General features: G+C 37.1%; 1 protein-coding gene across 1 annotated transcript; it reads right to left on the bottom strand.

Annotated features, from left to right (window-relative positions):
• Positions 1-33: 33 nt before the first annotated feature.
• LOC112048985 (cytochrome P450 4C1) lies at positions 34-14889 on the bottom strand. The gene is made up of 9 exons (XM_024086700.2): positions 14578-14889; positions 11251-11360; positions 8553-8643; positions 6613-6798; positions 4175-4551; positions 3503-3571; positions 2573-2741; positions 1772-1951; positions 34-901 (listed from the first exon to the last, which is right to left on the bottom strand). The coding sequence occupies exons 1-9, from the start codon at positions 14726-14728 to the stop codon at positions 741-743; spliced, it is 1494 nt and encodes a 497-aa protein (XP_023942468.2). The 5' UTR covers positions 14729-14889; the 3' UTR covers positions 34-740.
• Positions 14890-15646: the final 757 nt, after the last annotated feature.

The following is a 15646-nucleotide window of genomic DNA, read 5'->3' as shown; positions in this document are numbered from 1 at the left end:
TTTCAAAACTTGTGCAATTTTCATATTAATGAAAAACTGCATAAAAAAACTGCAATCAATTTACTGTAAAAACCTAACCACATAAAACATATGTACAAGTGCCAAGACCACCATTCAATATTATTTTCGAATTTAATCCCTTAGGTGCCTCACTCTGGAGCCGGCCCTGGTTGATACTGGTTGCTTGGGCCCTTGTCTTCAAACTATACTATTGCAAACTTGTCTTCAAACTATACTATTTTTCTACATTCCTTTATGTATACATTTTCAAATAAAAAAAAATATTAGATAACTGTATTTAAACTATGTCTTCTTTCTCTTCATTCGTTTTCTTAGCAGAACGTCTAGATATTGACATATTACGTATACGTACAACAATAATAGGTACGGTGAGTTCTTTTAACCCTGTAACCGTAGAACATAAAGGTATTTATGTAACATTGATACGGTGACGAGCCCTTTACGATCAATGTGTGCTTTATATTATTATAAATTTTTTTTTAGAGTAATTGCTATATATTTTCAATATGACTATTCCCGTTCCCCTTCAATTAGTCGGTAACTGTATTAGGAGTGGGTATGACAAAAGTATAGCGGGTGGGTTTCGAATCCACGACCTCCCGTCGTAAGTCCACTCCTTTTCCGCTGAGCTATTGAGGTTGCAACATAACTATCAACATATCTTTATAGTGCCACATCCATTGGAATCTAACTTTAACCACTTTAACATATTCTCTAATTTATCTTCTTAATCGGAAACGGGCATACATGGGTTCCACTGTCCGTAGAATGATGTCTGCCCTGTAAACTATGTCGGACGGTTTGGTCACAGGCTCCACGTGGAACCTCCGAAGCAAACCACTCAGGATCATTTTCATCTCAAGCATCGCGAATTTTTGACCTGAAAATAAGATAAACAAAATGAAAGTTAAAAGCAAATTCAAGCTTTTGAAATAAATTAAATATCTATGAGAAACACACGCCAACTAGCTGTTCACCCATTGGTATGGTACCCAATACGCTGACGATGTCTGGATGGCAAGGCTTGTGCCTAATAAGCGCCAGGTTAGGTCACCTGATGGATCAATTTGTCAGATCATAGAATTGAAAACAAATTTAGTTTCTGATGACCATGGGCTTAAAGTCTCAAAGGCAAACGCAGCAAATAGGATTGTCTCGTAGGTCCAGTGGTTAGCCTATGACGCATCGGATCATGGGTTCGCATCCTGGCTAAAATCCTTAAGCCGGAGTTAAGAAGTTGGTGTTACCCACTTTAAGCCGTCGGTCCCGGTCATTAAACACTCAGTTATCAATTAATAGTAATCGTTAAAGTTATGTAGTCAAAAGCATGAGTCATGTGTAACAAATGTATAACAAAAAACAAGAGTTAAAATTATCTTTATTCAATAATCAGGTCGGTGAAGATCGTTTTTAATTCGGATCTTAAACCATTAAATACTAAATGAATGGAGTTTATCTGGATGATCGATTCAGAAATGAGGAGATTATCATAGGAACCAAAGTCACTGACATAGCTCAGCGAGTCGCGAAGCTATTACGGCCACATATTTTAAGGAGCCAATGGACGTAGGGATGATGATAGAATGGCAACCCCGCACCGGAAATCGCAGTGTTGATCAAACACCCCAAGCCCAACTAGGTGGACTGAGAATATCGAGTGAGTTGCAGAGAGCCGCTGGATACTGGCGGCTCGAGACCGTTGTGTTTATAACGTCCATGGGCTGTTAATGATAATGACTCAAAATATTACCTATGCAGTTTCTCAGGCCAGCGCTGAAGGGCAGGTAAGCGTAGACGTGGCGTTTCAAGATGTTATCCGGGAGGAATCTGTCCGGATCGAACTTTTCCGGGTCCGGGTACAAATCAGCTCGACGATGGAGGTCGTAGATCATGATGAAGCAGGATGTGTTCACGGGTACTGTATAGCCACCTTCAGAAGAACATTTTAGATTTTACTGAACAATAACCTTGCATGCTTAGATACTAGTATGTTGTCTCATGCTTGTTTGTTTGTTTGTTCAAATAGCAAAAGCGCAAACGGTTCATCTGATGTTGACTGACTAATATTTTCGATAGTGTCTTGTAGGACTAGAAGTAATACTCTGCCAATCTTTTAATGTGGCAACAAAAAGAATCTGGTTCCACAAATTACTTTTTTAAATAACTAGAGGACGCCACGTTGACTCAGTTTTTCGCGAATACTACGAGAATTATGTTTTTTTTTGATATAATTGTAACATATGTGTTGATCCAGGTTATATAACTATCTCAATTTCACAGTGAACATCCATACATCCATAGAAACTATCGCGTTTATATAAGGAGTAAATCACAAATTTAAGAGTAAGTACAGGAGCGAACGGATATTATTTGAAGAATTGAGTATTAGTTTATTTTAAAAGGGATTAATTATGAAAAATCTATCTAATCTAAAGGACTATTTATGAAAAATCTCCAATTCAGAAGGCAGGTTTTACTGAAGAGATTCAAAAGTTATCTCAAGGGTTGCTCTTTAAAAAATCATTGTTTACTATATTTTGGTAATACGTACTTAAAACTATTTCCTTCGTCACCTTTCTGCCAATAAACGGCACGCTAGGGTAGAGACGGAGAGACTCTTTGATGCAACATTCTAAGTACTTCATGTCATTTAACTCCTCCATAGTTGGCAACTCCTGACTGTGGCCCATGACTTGCTGTAGTTCTGCGTATATTTTATCCTAGTGTTAAACAAAACATACAATGAGTTAAAAAATTTCAATGTAGGAATTCTCAATAGACTAAGTTTCTAAATTTGCGCAAATACATTATTTCCGAAACCTCGTTCACCGATATGCTGAAAAGGTATATTTTTATTAATATTATATTGATTCAATATATATTTTATATATAAGATATGGAGAAAAATATATTGATTACACGTAAATGCAAATATTTTTCCATTGAAAATTGAAAAACTTTAATGGAGAAAATAGACACTTTTCAAAAGATCTGAATAATCTGTAGAAGATCTGAATGATCAACAGATAATTATGATTCAAATAGATATGACATATAACATACAGGTTATCAACACCGGGATACTTTTAATGCAGTAAAAGTTACTGTTCTGGAGAGATAGTATGTAGGTAAAGTGAATGATGACAAGAGCTTTTATTCTTGTGCATTTTGATGTAGACTATGCTGGACCTTTTCAGAACATTAAACGCTTTTATCAGTAACTAGCGGACACCCACGACTTTGTCACCCTTAGACCTCCTTAGTTCGGCCCTACTAACTATAAACTACCTCCCTGCCCAATTTCAGCTTTGTACATCAAGTGGTTTTCGAGATTTCGTATTTATATATTAAGATTACAATACTGGCAACTAGTATTTTGACTAATTAAAGACAGTTGTATTTAGTACATTATCATGTTATATTTTATATGTTAATTGTTTTTGAATAAGGTGGTTTAAAATATTTCGGTGACTTAACTTACTTGTATAGCAGGCTCGTTAGCGATCGCCATCAAGAAAAAGGACAGTGCTATTGTTGTTGTATCATAACCCTAAAATTATTCAAATGAAGCATTAATATTTCATCTTATAATATATTATAATTCTAATTATGTATAACTTTATCATTAAAAGTAATTCTAAATGGAATTTTTATTATCTCCATATTTTTTCACTTCACGATTACGTCTTGTATCGTATTGTACTGATTGATCGGTTATATCCAGTCAGCCTGCATGAAACTATTGGATTTCAATTGACCGGATCGTCGTTTTAGGCATGTATCGATGAAGACTCAAATAGGAATCTCTATTAATAGTCTAGATAACTAACTACTCCTACAAAAACTTCATATAGCTTTCCATGAAATGTTTCTTGCAAATCCAACATGCTATTTTTTAAATTGATATGTAACCCAAAAATTAAAATAATTAGTAAGTGTAGTGTTTGCACACACTCTCTGGGTGATCGGTTTATCACTCGGCTTATCACATCCAGTTGGTTGAACACTGTATCTACTTAGTACCTCGTGGTACGTACTGCTGCAGCACCAAAGTGCAACTGCCCCCTCTTGTCCGAGGCTTGTATTTATAGACTCATCTATTGACAGTCTAGGCTGTTGACATATACTACAGTAAGAATTAAAAACTCTGTACCTCAAACATAAAAGTGTCAACTTCTTCCCGAATCACTTCATTGTTTATAACTCCTTGTCTTTCGTTTTTTAAAAGCAAATCTAACAGGGCCATCTTTTCATTGTTATCGTAGGAGTCGGAGTCATTGTCATCTTGCTTGAAATCTGTTTCATCTAAGAAATTGCGTCTATTTTTGATCACTTTATTCGTAAATCCATGGAGTTCTGTTAATACAGACTTTTGTGTTTTCCCAAATTTGCTGAGATTGAATATAAAATCATTGTGTAGCCAGACTTTGGACAACCGTGTGATGATCGCTTCACCTAAGAAAAGGATAGAGTCGAAATATTTCTGAAACGCGACTCTATCGTCAGTAAGTGATGTTCCCATTGCTGTCTCTGGAATTCATAAGAAACTATGTTAAGCTTTAGTTACAAAATAAACATTTTTTTTCATTACTCTTATAAGTATCTTGCTAGAAAATTCCGTTATTGTAAGTGTGTACCAGTTTAGCGAAAATTAAAAAAAGATTTCCTAAATAAAGAAATCCCACGCTGGCGATTAATTACTTGGCTAAGTTTGTTGTGGGCTCTTGTCGGACCAAGGTGCGTTTGGAACCCTCGTAACTTTAATTTTAAGTTTTCGATTATTATCACCACCATTAGATTAAATTAAATTATGTCATAATCCTGACTTTTTAAAAGTGCTTGTAAACTAAGCCTAATTGAAATAAATTTTGAATTTTTACCAAATGACTGTCCTGTTTTTAGGGTTCCGATCATACATACGTACAAAAACGGAACCCTTATTTTATTTGTCGTTGTTTCATAAGTACATATCTAATGTTTGGTCACTCAACAATCAACAACCAAAGTGACCTATGCGATAACATGACCGTATACTCATTATCGATGTAATAAGTCTTAAAGTACGACATGATTTTCGTAAACAATAATATTGGGAGGTCGCTACTTATATTTGAACCTCGACCACAAAATATTTATTAGTGCAACCTAATTGCGTGAAGCGTGCTACTAGCTACCGTATCAGCCGTATCAATCTAAACTCATTGCTGGGCATTAAATCGTTAATCCGTTAATCGTTAATTAACGAAGTTAACATTTTTATTAACGGATTAACTTTTAAGTTAACTCTTGAACATGTTAACGCATACGTTAACTTCCGTTAATATGCAGAGGTCCGTTAATCATTAATCCAGATATTAACGGATTAACGACTAACGTTAACTTGCGTTAATTCTTCCGAAATTTAACGCTTTAACGTTTAACGAAGCCACAGTATAACTACTGTGACAAAGCTAACTTTTTTTGTAGCGGATTAACGATTAACGAAGTTAACTATTTGATTGACGGTGCCCAGCTATGTCTAAACTAATCTATACTAATATTATAAAGCTGACGAGTTAGTTTGTTTAATTAAACACGCTAATCTGAAGAACTACTGGCCTGATTTGAAAAATTCTTTCAGTGTTAGATAGATTTATCGAGGAAGGTTATAGGCTATGTATTATCCCCGTAATCTTACGGGAACGGGAACCACGCGGGTGAAACCGCGCGGCGTCAGCTAGTGAATGATATAGTATACCGTTTTTATTACAGTGTAAAAGCAAAAATTTGTAAAATGTAATCCCACAATTTCACTGAATCTGGTGCCTTCCAGAAAAAAAACTGCCTACAGAGTTTCACTTCAGAAATGACACAAGTCAAAAAACAATCTCTTTTTTATTGCGTCAAGCGTGCCGCTAAAATTTGAAAACATCCTACATAGATCAAGTAACTGTCTTATTATCTTTTATTTGTGTAAGCATTTTTGTTTCTTTTGTAAGAAATCTTTACCCTTCATTTGGTCCTTTACCCCAACTCAATTCAATTCAATTCTTCTTAATGGCTTACCCCAACTCATTTCGATACTGAGAAAAATGTATGAAATGACATTTGCCATTGACATTGACAGGTCACGTGATCAAGATCTGTCATTCCCATACATTTTTCTAGTTTTCGAAGCGTTTGCGATCGTAGAAAGAGAATCGACGTGCCACTTGACTACAGGGGGAGGGTCCCTCCAAAGCACTCTACGCCACTGGTTATGAGGCGTATAATACTCAGACCAATTATTATATAGGACCTGCCTCGCTAGACATTACTTTTCTGTCAAAGTATATGATCAACGATCTAATGCGATTATAAAAACTGTCTCTATAGAATCGATCTTTAATAGTTGTAATCGTGTTCGTCGGTTAAAGAGCTCCGTAAAAATACCTTTTTGTGCAATTGAGTTGTGTAAAAAACGGGCAAAAATCGTACTTTACTAAAAAATATATGCCAAATCTAAGCTCGTTTTCTTCAGAAAATGACAGACAATTTTGTTCGTGACTATGAGTGCGATACAGGTCCTTCTATAATTGGTCTGAGGTATAGTATTGTAAAATATGTACCTACCGCTTATGACACGCAAAGCCGCGGGTCCAACAAGTGCCTTAACGTCTGTCTTTTCTTTAAGAATTTCCTCCTCCACCTGCTTCACGAACTGCTGAGTGTGTTGCTTGAATGTCACCATGAATTTCTTCAAAATGTTGAAGTGAAACGCCTTAGTCAGCAGTTTTCTGCGCTGGTGCCATTTCTTTCCTTTAAAGTTTAGGTACTTGAGTCAGTGCCAGATTAAGCTAGCCTGTAGCAAATTTAAACACGGGGCCCTTTTAGGTTAAAAAAACTAACTCTAATTTGTTTTTCCCCCCAAAAGTGACATCCATATTTAAACAATGACAAAACAAAAAGACAGACCAATTAAGTTAACCTCAATCGGCCCAGCTGGGGATCGAACTTAGGACTTCTTGTAAATCCACCGCGCATACCACTGCGCCACGGAGGCCGTCAATGTTAATTATAAATTAAGTTTTGAGTAATTCTGTAGCTATATGTTGTGTTAATAAATAAACAAATAAATATAATCATTGACAACCCATGTTTGGCTCACTTTTCAGCACAAGTCTCCTTTCAGAATGAGAGGGGTTAGGCTAATAGTCCACCACCATCCTAGCCCAATGCGGATTGGCAGAATTAAGAAAATTCTCAGCTATACAGTTTTTCTCACGATGTTAATTTGTCTTCCGTAATATCTTTTCTATCTTTCTCTCTATTATAATTCCGTAATATGCTTTCCGTATTGAAGGCAAAGGTTATACCCACTGGTACAGCATTCTTTCATTCATCATTATCAAACCATATTCGGCTCACTGCTGAGCTCGAATCTCCTCTCAGAATGAGTGGGGTTAGGCCAATAGTCCACCACGCTGACCCAATGCGGATTGGTAGACTTCACACACGCAGAGAATTAAGAAAAAGTGTGTCAGCTCCAACGCACGAATGGAGTTTACTCTTTTCAATAGCAACGCCTGAAAAGTGAAAGGTGCGCAACCGAGGTGCAGCGCTGCGTGCGCGCCCGCCAACAGCGTGCACGTGCGTGCGGACGCGCTAGGCATGTGCACGCTATGGCGGCTACGTACGGTGAAAGGTGCGCAGAATAGGTTGCGCACAAAAAATGTACCGAGGGGTATAAATGAAAAATCGATTGTTAAGGAGTAAACTCCAATAAGTTATGAAATGACATGCGTTACGTTTTTTGTGCGCAACCTATTCTGCGCACCTTTCACCGTGCGCTGTGCCGCCAACAACTTGCACATCGCACCCATGTGCACGCTGTAGGCGGGTGCGCACGCCGCGGCCTGCTGCACCTCGGTTGCGCACCTTTCACTTATAAGGCGCGAGTATTGAGACGTGCTTCGAGCTAACTTTTTGTTTTTTTTAACATACACACTTTTTTTTGTTGGTAAACAGTGCACATCGAGTAGGGCTTTAGTAATACTTATGTTAAAGAAGACTAAATGTATAGAATTGTAAAATAACTAATAGACTTTATAATATACTTCACATTATATATTTTACTCTTACAATGATATAATCATTAAACAAACAAGCCCAATAACATATAGTATATAGGTATAGTCGCCTATACAGCATACCCTATGTACGTCTCAATACACTCACAGCTAAATTAGAAAGTTGCGCACTAAAGGTGCGCATCAAAAACGTGACACTTTTTCGTTAGTTCAGTTGGTTTTACCCCTCGGATTTTTCTCATACCGGACGCCTTATATATAAAAAATCGATTCTTAAGGAGTAAACTCCTATAAACTCAAAAAATTCTCTGGCATACAGGTTACCTCACGATGTTTTTCCTTCACCGTTTAAGACATGTGATATTTAATTAATAATAATGCACATAACTGAAAAGTTAGAGATGCTTGCCCTGAGTCGGATTCGAACCTACGCCCTTTTTCATTCATTAGAATCTCACAAATAGAACTATAACAACAACTGACCTGTACAGAGAAGTAAACTGTCGCCCAGCCACGGCGCAGCGAATTTGTAAGCATCAGCTTTTGTCACATATTCCGATGAAGACATCACGAGCTGAAAATAAAATACAATTTTTATAGTTACTCTAAGTTTAAGGATTGGTACTGCGAGACTAAAAACCCGTAATAGCTCAGTGGATATGATCTCTGCCTGCGATATCGGAGGGCGTGGGTTCGAATTCGGTCCGGGGCATGCACTTCCAACTTTTCCCGTATAATTAATAAGCATAAGCATAAGCACCCCGTATAATTAATTTACAAGAAATAGGTACTACAACAGTTAGGTAGCAATTAAAATTAAAAAAATATATATATAAAGAGTTACAGACGACCAACGTAAAAAACTTAACTGGAATTCGAAAATTGCATACTAATTCCGTTGCTAATTAAATGGATAAAGTTGTTAGTAACATAACTCAGAGTATTTTAAAATTAGGAAGCTGTAATTCGGCATGGCTAATTGGGTACCTACTCGTATACGGCCACAGAATATATACGGCATATCACGTCTATATAATGGTAAAATGGAAATTTAAAAAAAAAATATTTTTAGGTTACTTCTCTAAATGTTAAGTGAGGCGATTTTTTTCTCACCTATCCCAATATGTGTGATGTGATAGTGTATGTTTATTACAAAAAATATCGGTATTTTTGCAATAAAAGGATTTTAAGTGCTCATTTAAACTCAAAAGCGCGTGGCCTGACACGCACTTGGCCGGATTATTTTGATTCTATTGTTCACTAGCTGACGCCGCGCGGTTTCACCCGCGTGGTTCCCGTTCCCGTAGGAATACGGGAATAAAATACCCTATAGCCTTCCCCTATAAATGGGCTATCTAACACTGAAAGAATTTTTCAAATCGGGCCAGTAGTTCCTGAGATTAGCGCGTTCAATCAAACAAACAAACACAAACTCTTCAGCTTTATAATATTAGTATAGATAACAGGGCGGCTATTCTCCAACGTTGTTTTGTATAACTCGCAAGTGCGAGTTTCGAAGTCACCGCTATCTTTCTCTTTCTATAGTATCGTGTTAAACAAAAAGAGATAGAGGTGATTTCGAAACTCGAATTTGCGAGTTATAAAAATATCGTTACAGAATAGCCGAGAAGGTTTAACTAGTAATTCTCGGAAATTAGGTGAAACCGGTTTGTTATATTTTTATTTTTTGTGACATTTTTCCATAAGTTACGCATAACTTCCGTGTGCCTTTTGTTTATACATAGTTACGCTCTATAGCATGTTAAACACGCTAAGTGTTATTTTATAACAGACTAGCGGACCGGTTCAAGCTTCGCTTTAACCCATTCCATACCCGTCCTACTCCCACCCTAGACCGTTTTTTTATTATTTTTTACAAGTTAGCCCTTGACTACAATCTCACCTGAGTAAGTGATGATGCAGTCTAAGATGGAAGCGGGCTAACTTGTTAGGAATAGGATAAAATCCACACCCCTTTTCGGTTCTACACGACATCGTACCGGAACGCTAAATCGCTTGGCGGTACGTCTTTGTCGGTACACCTACTCTACCCTAAGCCTACCCTACCCTACTCAACCCCTGCTTAATACCTAAGTAATTAAGTATCCTATTTCCATCGCCTGGTTCTAAGCTACCTCTCCACCAATTTTCAACTAAATCGGTTCAGCCGTTCTTGAGTTGAGCGGCGCTGCGAACTTTTTTCTAATACTTACATTTTTAAACTTTGATATCTTTCGAATGAGATGATGAACGAAACACTAAGTTTATTTGCTTTAACATTTAGCTTCATGGCGACCCTTCGTCAGAGACCCTAAATGGTTAGTCGCCCAACTGATAATATTATTATTAGACACAAAGCGAGATGTCCTGCTTTCGATTCGTTCACTGTAGATATTGTCTTACCTACTACTAGCATACGTTTTTTGTTTAGTTGGGATCTTTATTATCTTTTAGTGTCACAGTTTCCTTTTAACATTTATCATTATATTCGGCTCACTGCTCAGCTCGAGTCTCCTGTCATAAGAGGGGTCAGAATTAGGGTTTGGCCAAATGCGCATTGGCAGACTTCACACACGCAGAGAATTAAGAAAATTCTCAGGTATGCAGGTTTCCTCACAATGTTTTTCCTTCGCCGTTTGAAGCTCGTGATATTTATGAAAAGTTGGAGGTGCATGCCCCGGACTGGATTTGAACCTACACCCTCCGGAATCCGAGGCAGAGATCATATCCACTGGGCTGTCACGGCTCTCTAAACATTAGTTTTATCTTTAAACAATATTTTAATAAATCCCTACTAATATTATAAAAGTAAGTTATTATAAAAAGTAATTACGAAAGTAACTCTGTCTGTCTGTCTGTTACGCTTTCCCGCTCAAACCTCTCAACCGATTTTGATGAAATTTGGCACAGACAATCTTTAGACCCTGAGAAAGGACATAGGCTACCTTTTATTGCGAAAAAAAGGGATGAAGAGGTTGAAATAGAGGTTGAAAGTTTGTATGGGATTTCTTAATTTTAAAAGATAAAACCATGAACCATGAAACTTTATATTTAAGCACTTGGTAAGACATAATTAAACATTTGTTCTAGCGTTTTTTAAATTTCGACCTGTGAGGGGATGAAATAGGGGTTGAAAGTTTATATCGATTTTCACGCGGACGAAGAATTATATAAAACTTACTTCCAAATCGTTAGGTTCGCAGACGCTTACGTACCGAATTTGCATCGCATGTACCTGAGTAATAGGACCATACTCCTTGTGAAGATTTCGCATCACTAGAAACATCTTATCTGTAATTAAAAAAAAAAATACCTAGTTAATAAATAAATAGGGGCACATATTTCGAAGAGCCTCTTTTGACGGCCTCCGTGGCGCAGTGGTAAGCGCGGTGGATTTACAAGACGGAGGTCCTTGGTTCGATCCCCGGCTGGGCCGATTGAGGTTTTCTTAATTGGTCCAGGTCTGGCTGGTGGGAGGCATCGGCCGTGGCTAGTTACCACCCTACCGACAAAGACGTACCGCCAAGCGATTTAGCGTTCCGGTACGATGTCGTGTAGAAACCGAAAGGGGTGTGGATTTTCATCCTCCTCCTAACAAGTTAGCCCGCTTCCATCTTAGATTGCATCGTCACTTAGGTGAGATTGGAGTCAAAGGTTAACTTGTAAAGATTAAAAAAAAATTAACTTTATAGCAATCAGTTGTAAAGGAGATCATTCATTTTGGGCCCTTTTTGAAAGTGCCGGCCAACGAAAAAAAATAGCACGAATCGTTGGAACTAGTCATTTGGAGTAATAGTTAATATGGCATGAAAGTTGTAGGACGACGATTCGTTATTTCCATACATTTTGTCAATTTTCAAAAGTGCCCGCCAAGAAAAAAAACTGGTACGTATCGTTAGAACTGTCCATTTGGAGCAATAGTTATTATGGCTCAAATGTTGTAGGACTGCACTGAACCAAGTTATACAGGTTCGATGACTCGTCACTTCTATACATTTTACTGAGTTTTGTAAGTGCCCGCAAACAAAATAAATCATACGTATCGTTATAACTAGCCATTTGCAGTAATAGTTACTATGGCATTAACATTGTAGTATAGCTCTGTGTCCAGTTATACAGTTTCGATGATTCGTCCAATCCATTTATTTTATTGATTTTTTAAAGTACCGTTTATCAAAAATATGGTACTTATGGTTAAAACTGCCCATTTGGAGTAATAGTTAGTATGCCACAAATGTTGCAAGATTGTTCTGAACCAAGTTATACAGGTTCTATGTCTCGTCACTTCAATGTATTTGATGGAGTTTTGTAAGTTACAAAGTAAATGCTATTTATCGTTATAACTAGCCATTTTCAGTAATAGTTACTATGGCATAAACGTTGTAGTAACGTTTCTAGTACTGAAACAAGTTATATAACTTTCATTCATTGCTTTCCGAAAAAGTTGGAAAACATAAAGGCAATAATAAAATATAGAAATAATGATTCTAAGCATTTGCACAAATTCAACATTATGGTGCAAATGTAACTAAAAATTGTGTTATTGTGCATTGAGAGAAATAAAAACCTTTTATTAAGTTCTTCAAGTAATGGTAATTTCGGTTTACAAGCTTGAATAACATAACAAATACACGCACAACGGCGAATCACATGGCCAAGTGCAGAAACGGTCCAGAAGGAAGAACATAACAAATAATGATGACACAGCTCTTACACCATGATGACATTTAATTCATATTATTAGTTAAGTATTCATCATTATTACCTATTTATTGTTTCCCATTACATTTAGATATCAACAAAAAGATAAGTGACGAATCATCGAACGCAAATAACTTGGATCAGAGCAATCATACAATGTTTCTGTCATACCTACCTGCTAACTGTATTGCTTAAATCGATAAAATGCATAGAAATTAAGAATCATTGAACTTGTATAACATGGTTCAGAGCAGGCCTACAACGTTTGTTGTACTATACTAACTATTACTCCCCGTTCCTATTACAGCCAGTTCTAATGATACGTACCATTTCAATGGTTGGCTCTTAAAAATCAAGAAAATCTATGGATATTACAAATAGTCACACCTGTATAACTTAGATCAGAGCATTTATACAACGTGCCTGCCATACTAACTGACAAAGTATGTCTAAATGATCAGTTAAAATGATACCGTCTGTAAGAATTTTATTGGCAGGCATACAATAAAATGTATGGAGATGACATGCCATTTAACCTGTACAACTTGGTTTAGAGCAATCCTACAACATTCGTGTTATACTAACTATTGCCACAAATGACCAGTTAAAACGATACGTATCATTAATATTGTCGGTGGGCACTTACAGAAATCAATAAAATCCATATAAGTGACGAGACATCGAACCCTTATAACTTGGTTCAGACCAAACCTACAGCCTTCGTGACATACTAAATATTACTCCAAATGGGCAGTTCTGACGATAAGTGCAGTGATAAGTGCATATTTTTGTAAAACAGCACTTTGAAAATCAACAAAACATATGGATTTGACGAAGCATCGAAACTGCATAACTGGACACAGAGCTATACTAAAATGTTTATGCCATAGTAACTATTGCTGCAAATGGCTAGTTACAACGATACGTATTATTTATATTGTAGGTGGGCACTTACAACACTCAAAAAATATGTATAGAAGTGACGAGTCATTGAACCTGTATAACTTGATTCAGAGCAATCTTACAACATTCGTTTCATACTAACTATTGTTTCAAATGGGCAGTTCTAACGATACGTATCAGTTTTTTTTCTTAGCGGGCACTTTTGAAAATTGACAAAATGTATGGAAATAACGAATCGTCGAACCTTTATAACTTGGTTCAGAGCCACCTGACAACTTTTATGCCATATTAACTATTGCTCCAAATAGCTAATTATAACGAGTCATGCCATTTTTTTTTTGTTGGCCGGCACTTTCAAAAAGAGCCCAAAAATGTATGGAGCGTGAATGATCTCCTTTATATGTATATATGATCCCAATTACAACGGTATATTATAATTCGAGTCTAACACATGTCAAATAAACAACGATACTCGATAACGTATCGTTAATTATTTCGAATTATCTGAAAAAAGTGGTGCGCTATGATTTATTATTGTTAAAATATTTTTTTTAATTTTAGCATATCATTTTATCTGCGTGATCGAATCAGAATGAGGAGATCCGCAGAAGAACTAAAATCACCAACTTAGCTCAACGTGTCGCGAAGCTGTAGTGGCAATGGGCGGGGCACATAGTTCGAAGAGCCGATGGACGTTGGGGTCCCAAAGTACTGGAATGGAATGGAAAGCGCAGTGTTGGTCGACCCCCCACCAGATGGACTGACGACGTCAAGCAAATCGCAGGTATTCGCTGGATGCAAATGGCTCAGTATCGTGATGTTTGGAAGTCCCTACAAGAGGCCTTTGTCCTGCAGTGGACGTCCATCGGCTGATATTGATGATGATATACCAAAAACTACTTACCTGGAGGAGCCAAATAAGTTAGCACATTTCCAATAATAGGCCACGCGGTTGGCCCAGGGATCTGTCTCATCAATCTCGAATCACGACTGAACCAGTCACACACACACAAAATTGCCAAAAGGCATACAATTAAAACTATATAAAACAACATGTCCAATTGTCCAACCAAGACGTCTGTTACACTGGACAGTAGATTACAAACAAAATTTAAACACCTAATGATTTCATATCATATTATAATTAAAATTATATTAACAACTAGCGGATGCACGCGATTTCGACCGCCAAGTGATTTAGTGTTCCGGTGTGATGTCGTGTAGAAACCTAAAATGGTGTGGATATTCATCCTCCTTCTAACTAGTTAGCCCGCTTCCATCTTAGATTGCATCACTTAACGTACAACATCAAAAAGGTAAGAGATATATACCCTCATATAATGATTTATTTATTTTGCTATCATCCGCGAAAAGTTGACGAACCCATGCGACAACGTCACCCAGGTCCGACGTACGTTTCACCCCGAAACCGGGTTGGAACGTATGTAGAAAACGGAAAACAAAAAAACTTTTTGCAATTGCACGTTGTAGAGTCAACATCTCCTGAGGATGCTCCGGTTTCGGGGTGAAACGTACGTAGAGAGTATTTTGTCGGACCTGGGTGACGTTGTCGCACGGGTTCGTCGGCTTTTCGCGGATGATAGCAAAATAAATAAATCATTATATAATCATGATGAACTTCCGCAAAGCAACGCCTGCTTTTATCCAATATATACCCTCATCTGTTATTCATTAGTGATAAGAAGTAAATGATATAAGTATGTTTACAGTGACACATAGCAAATAGGTTGCCTAGTTAAATTGCGGCCAAATACATTTTATTCAAACAAAATCTAGGAAACCATGAACTAGATCAGAGGCAACCTAATACAGTTAAATATATTATACTTTTACTAATATTATAAAGCTGAAGAGTTTGTTTGTTTGAACGCGCTAATCTCAAGAACTACCGGTCCGATTTGAAAAATTCTTTCAGTGTTAGATAGCCCATTTATGTCGCTTTTTAAATTGTT

Source organism: Bicyclus anynana, chromosome 9 (assembly GCF_947172395.1).
Source record: "Bicyclus anynana chromosome 9, ilBicAnyn1.1, whole genome shotgun sequence".
Taxonomy (NCBI): Eukaryota; Metazoa; Arthropoda; class Insecta; order Lepidoptera; family Nymphalidae; genus Bicyclus; species Bicyclus anynana.
The sequence above is the reverse complement of the archived record's forward strand: the minus strand, read 5'-3'. Positions and strand labels throughout refer to the sequence as shown.

Excerpts from the sequence above, each read along its gene's own strand:
- LOC112048985 (XM_024086700.2), bottom strand. The coding sequence starts at position 14,728 with ATGTTGTTTTATATAGTTTTAATTGTATGCCTTTTGGCAATTTTGTGT. Across the intron at positions 4,552-6,612 it reads GGCTTTGCGTGTCATAAGCG|AGACAGCAATGGGAACATCA; the intron begins GTAGGTACATAT and ends TATGAATTCCAG. Across the intron at positions 902-1,771 it reads TGGCCTGAGAAACTGCATAG|GTCAAAAATTCGCGATGCTT; the intron begins GTAATATTTTGA and ends TCTTATTTTCAG.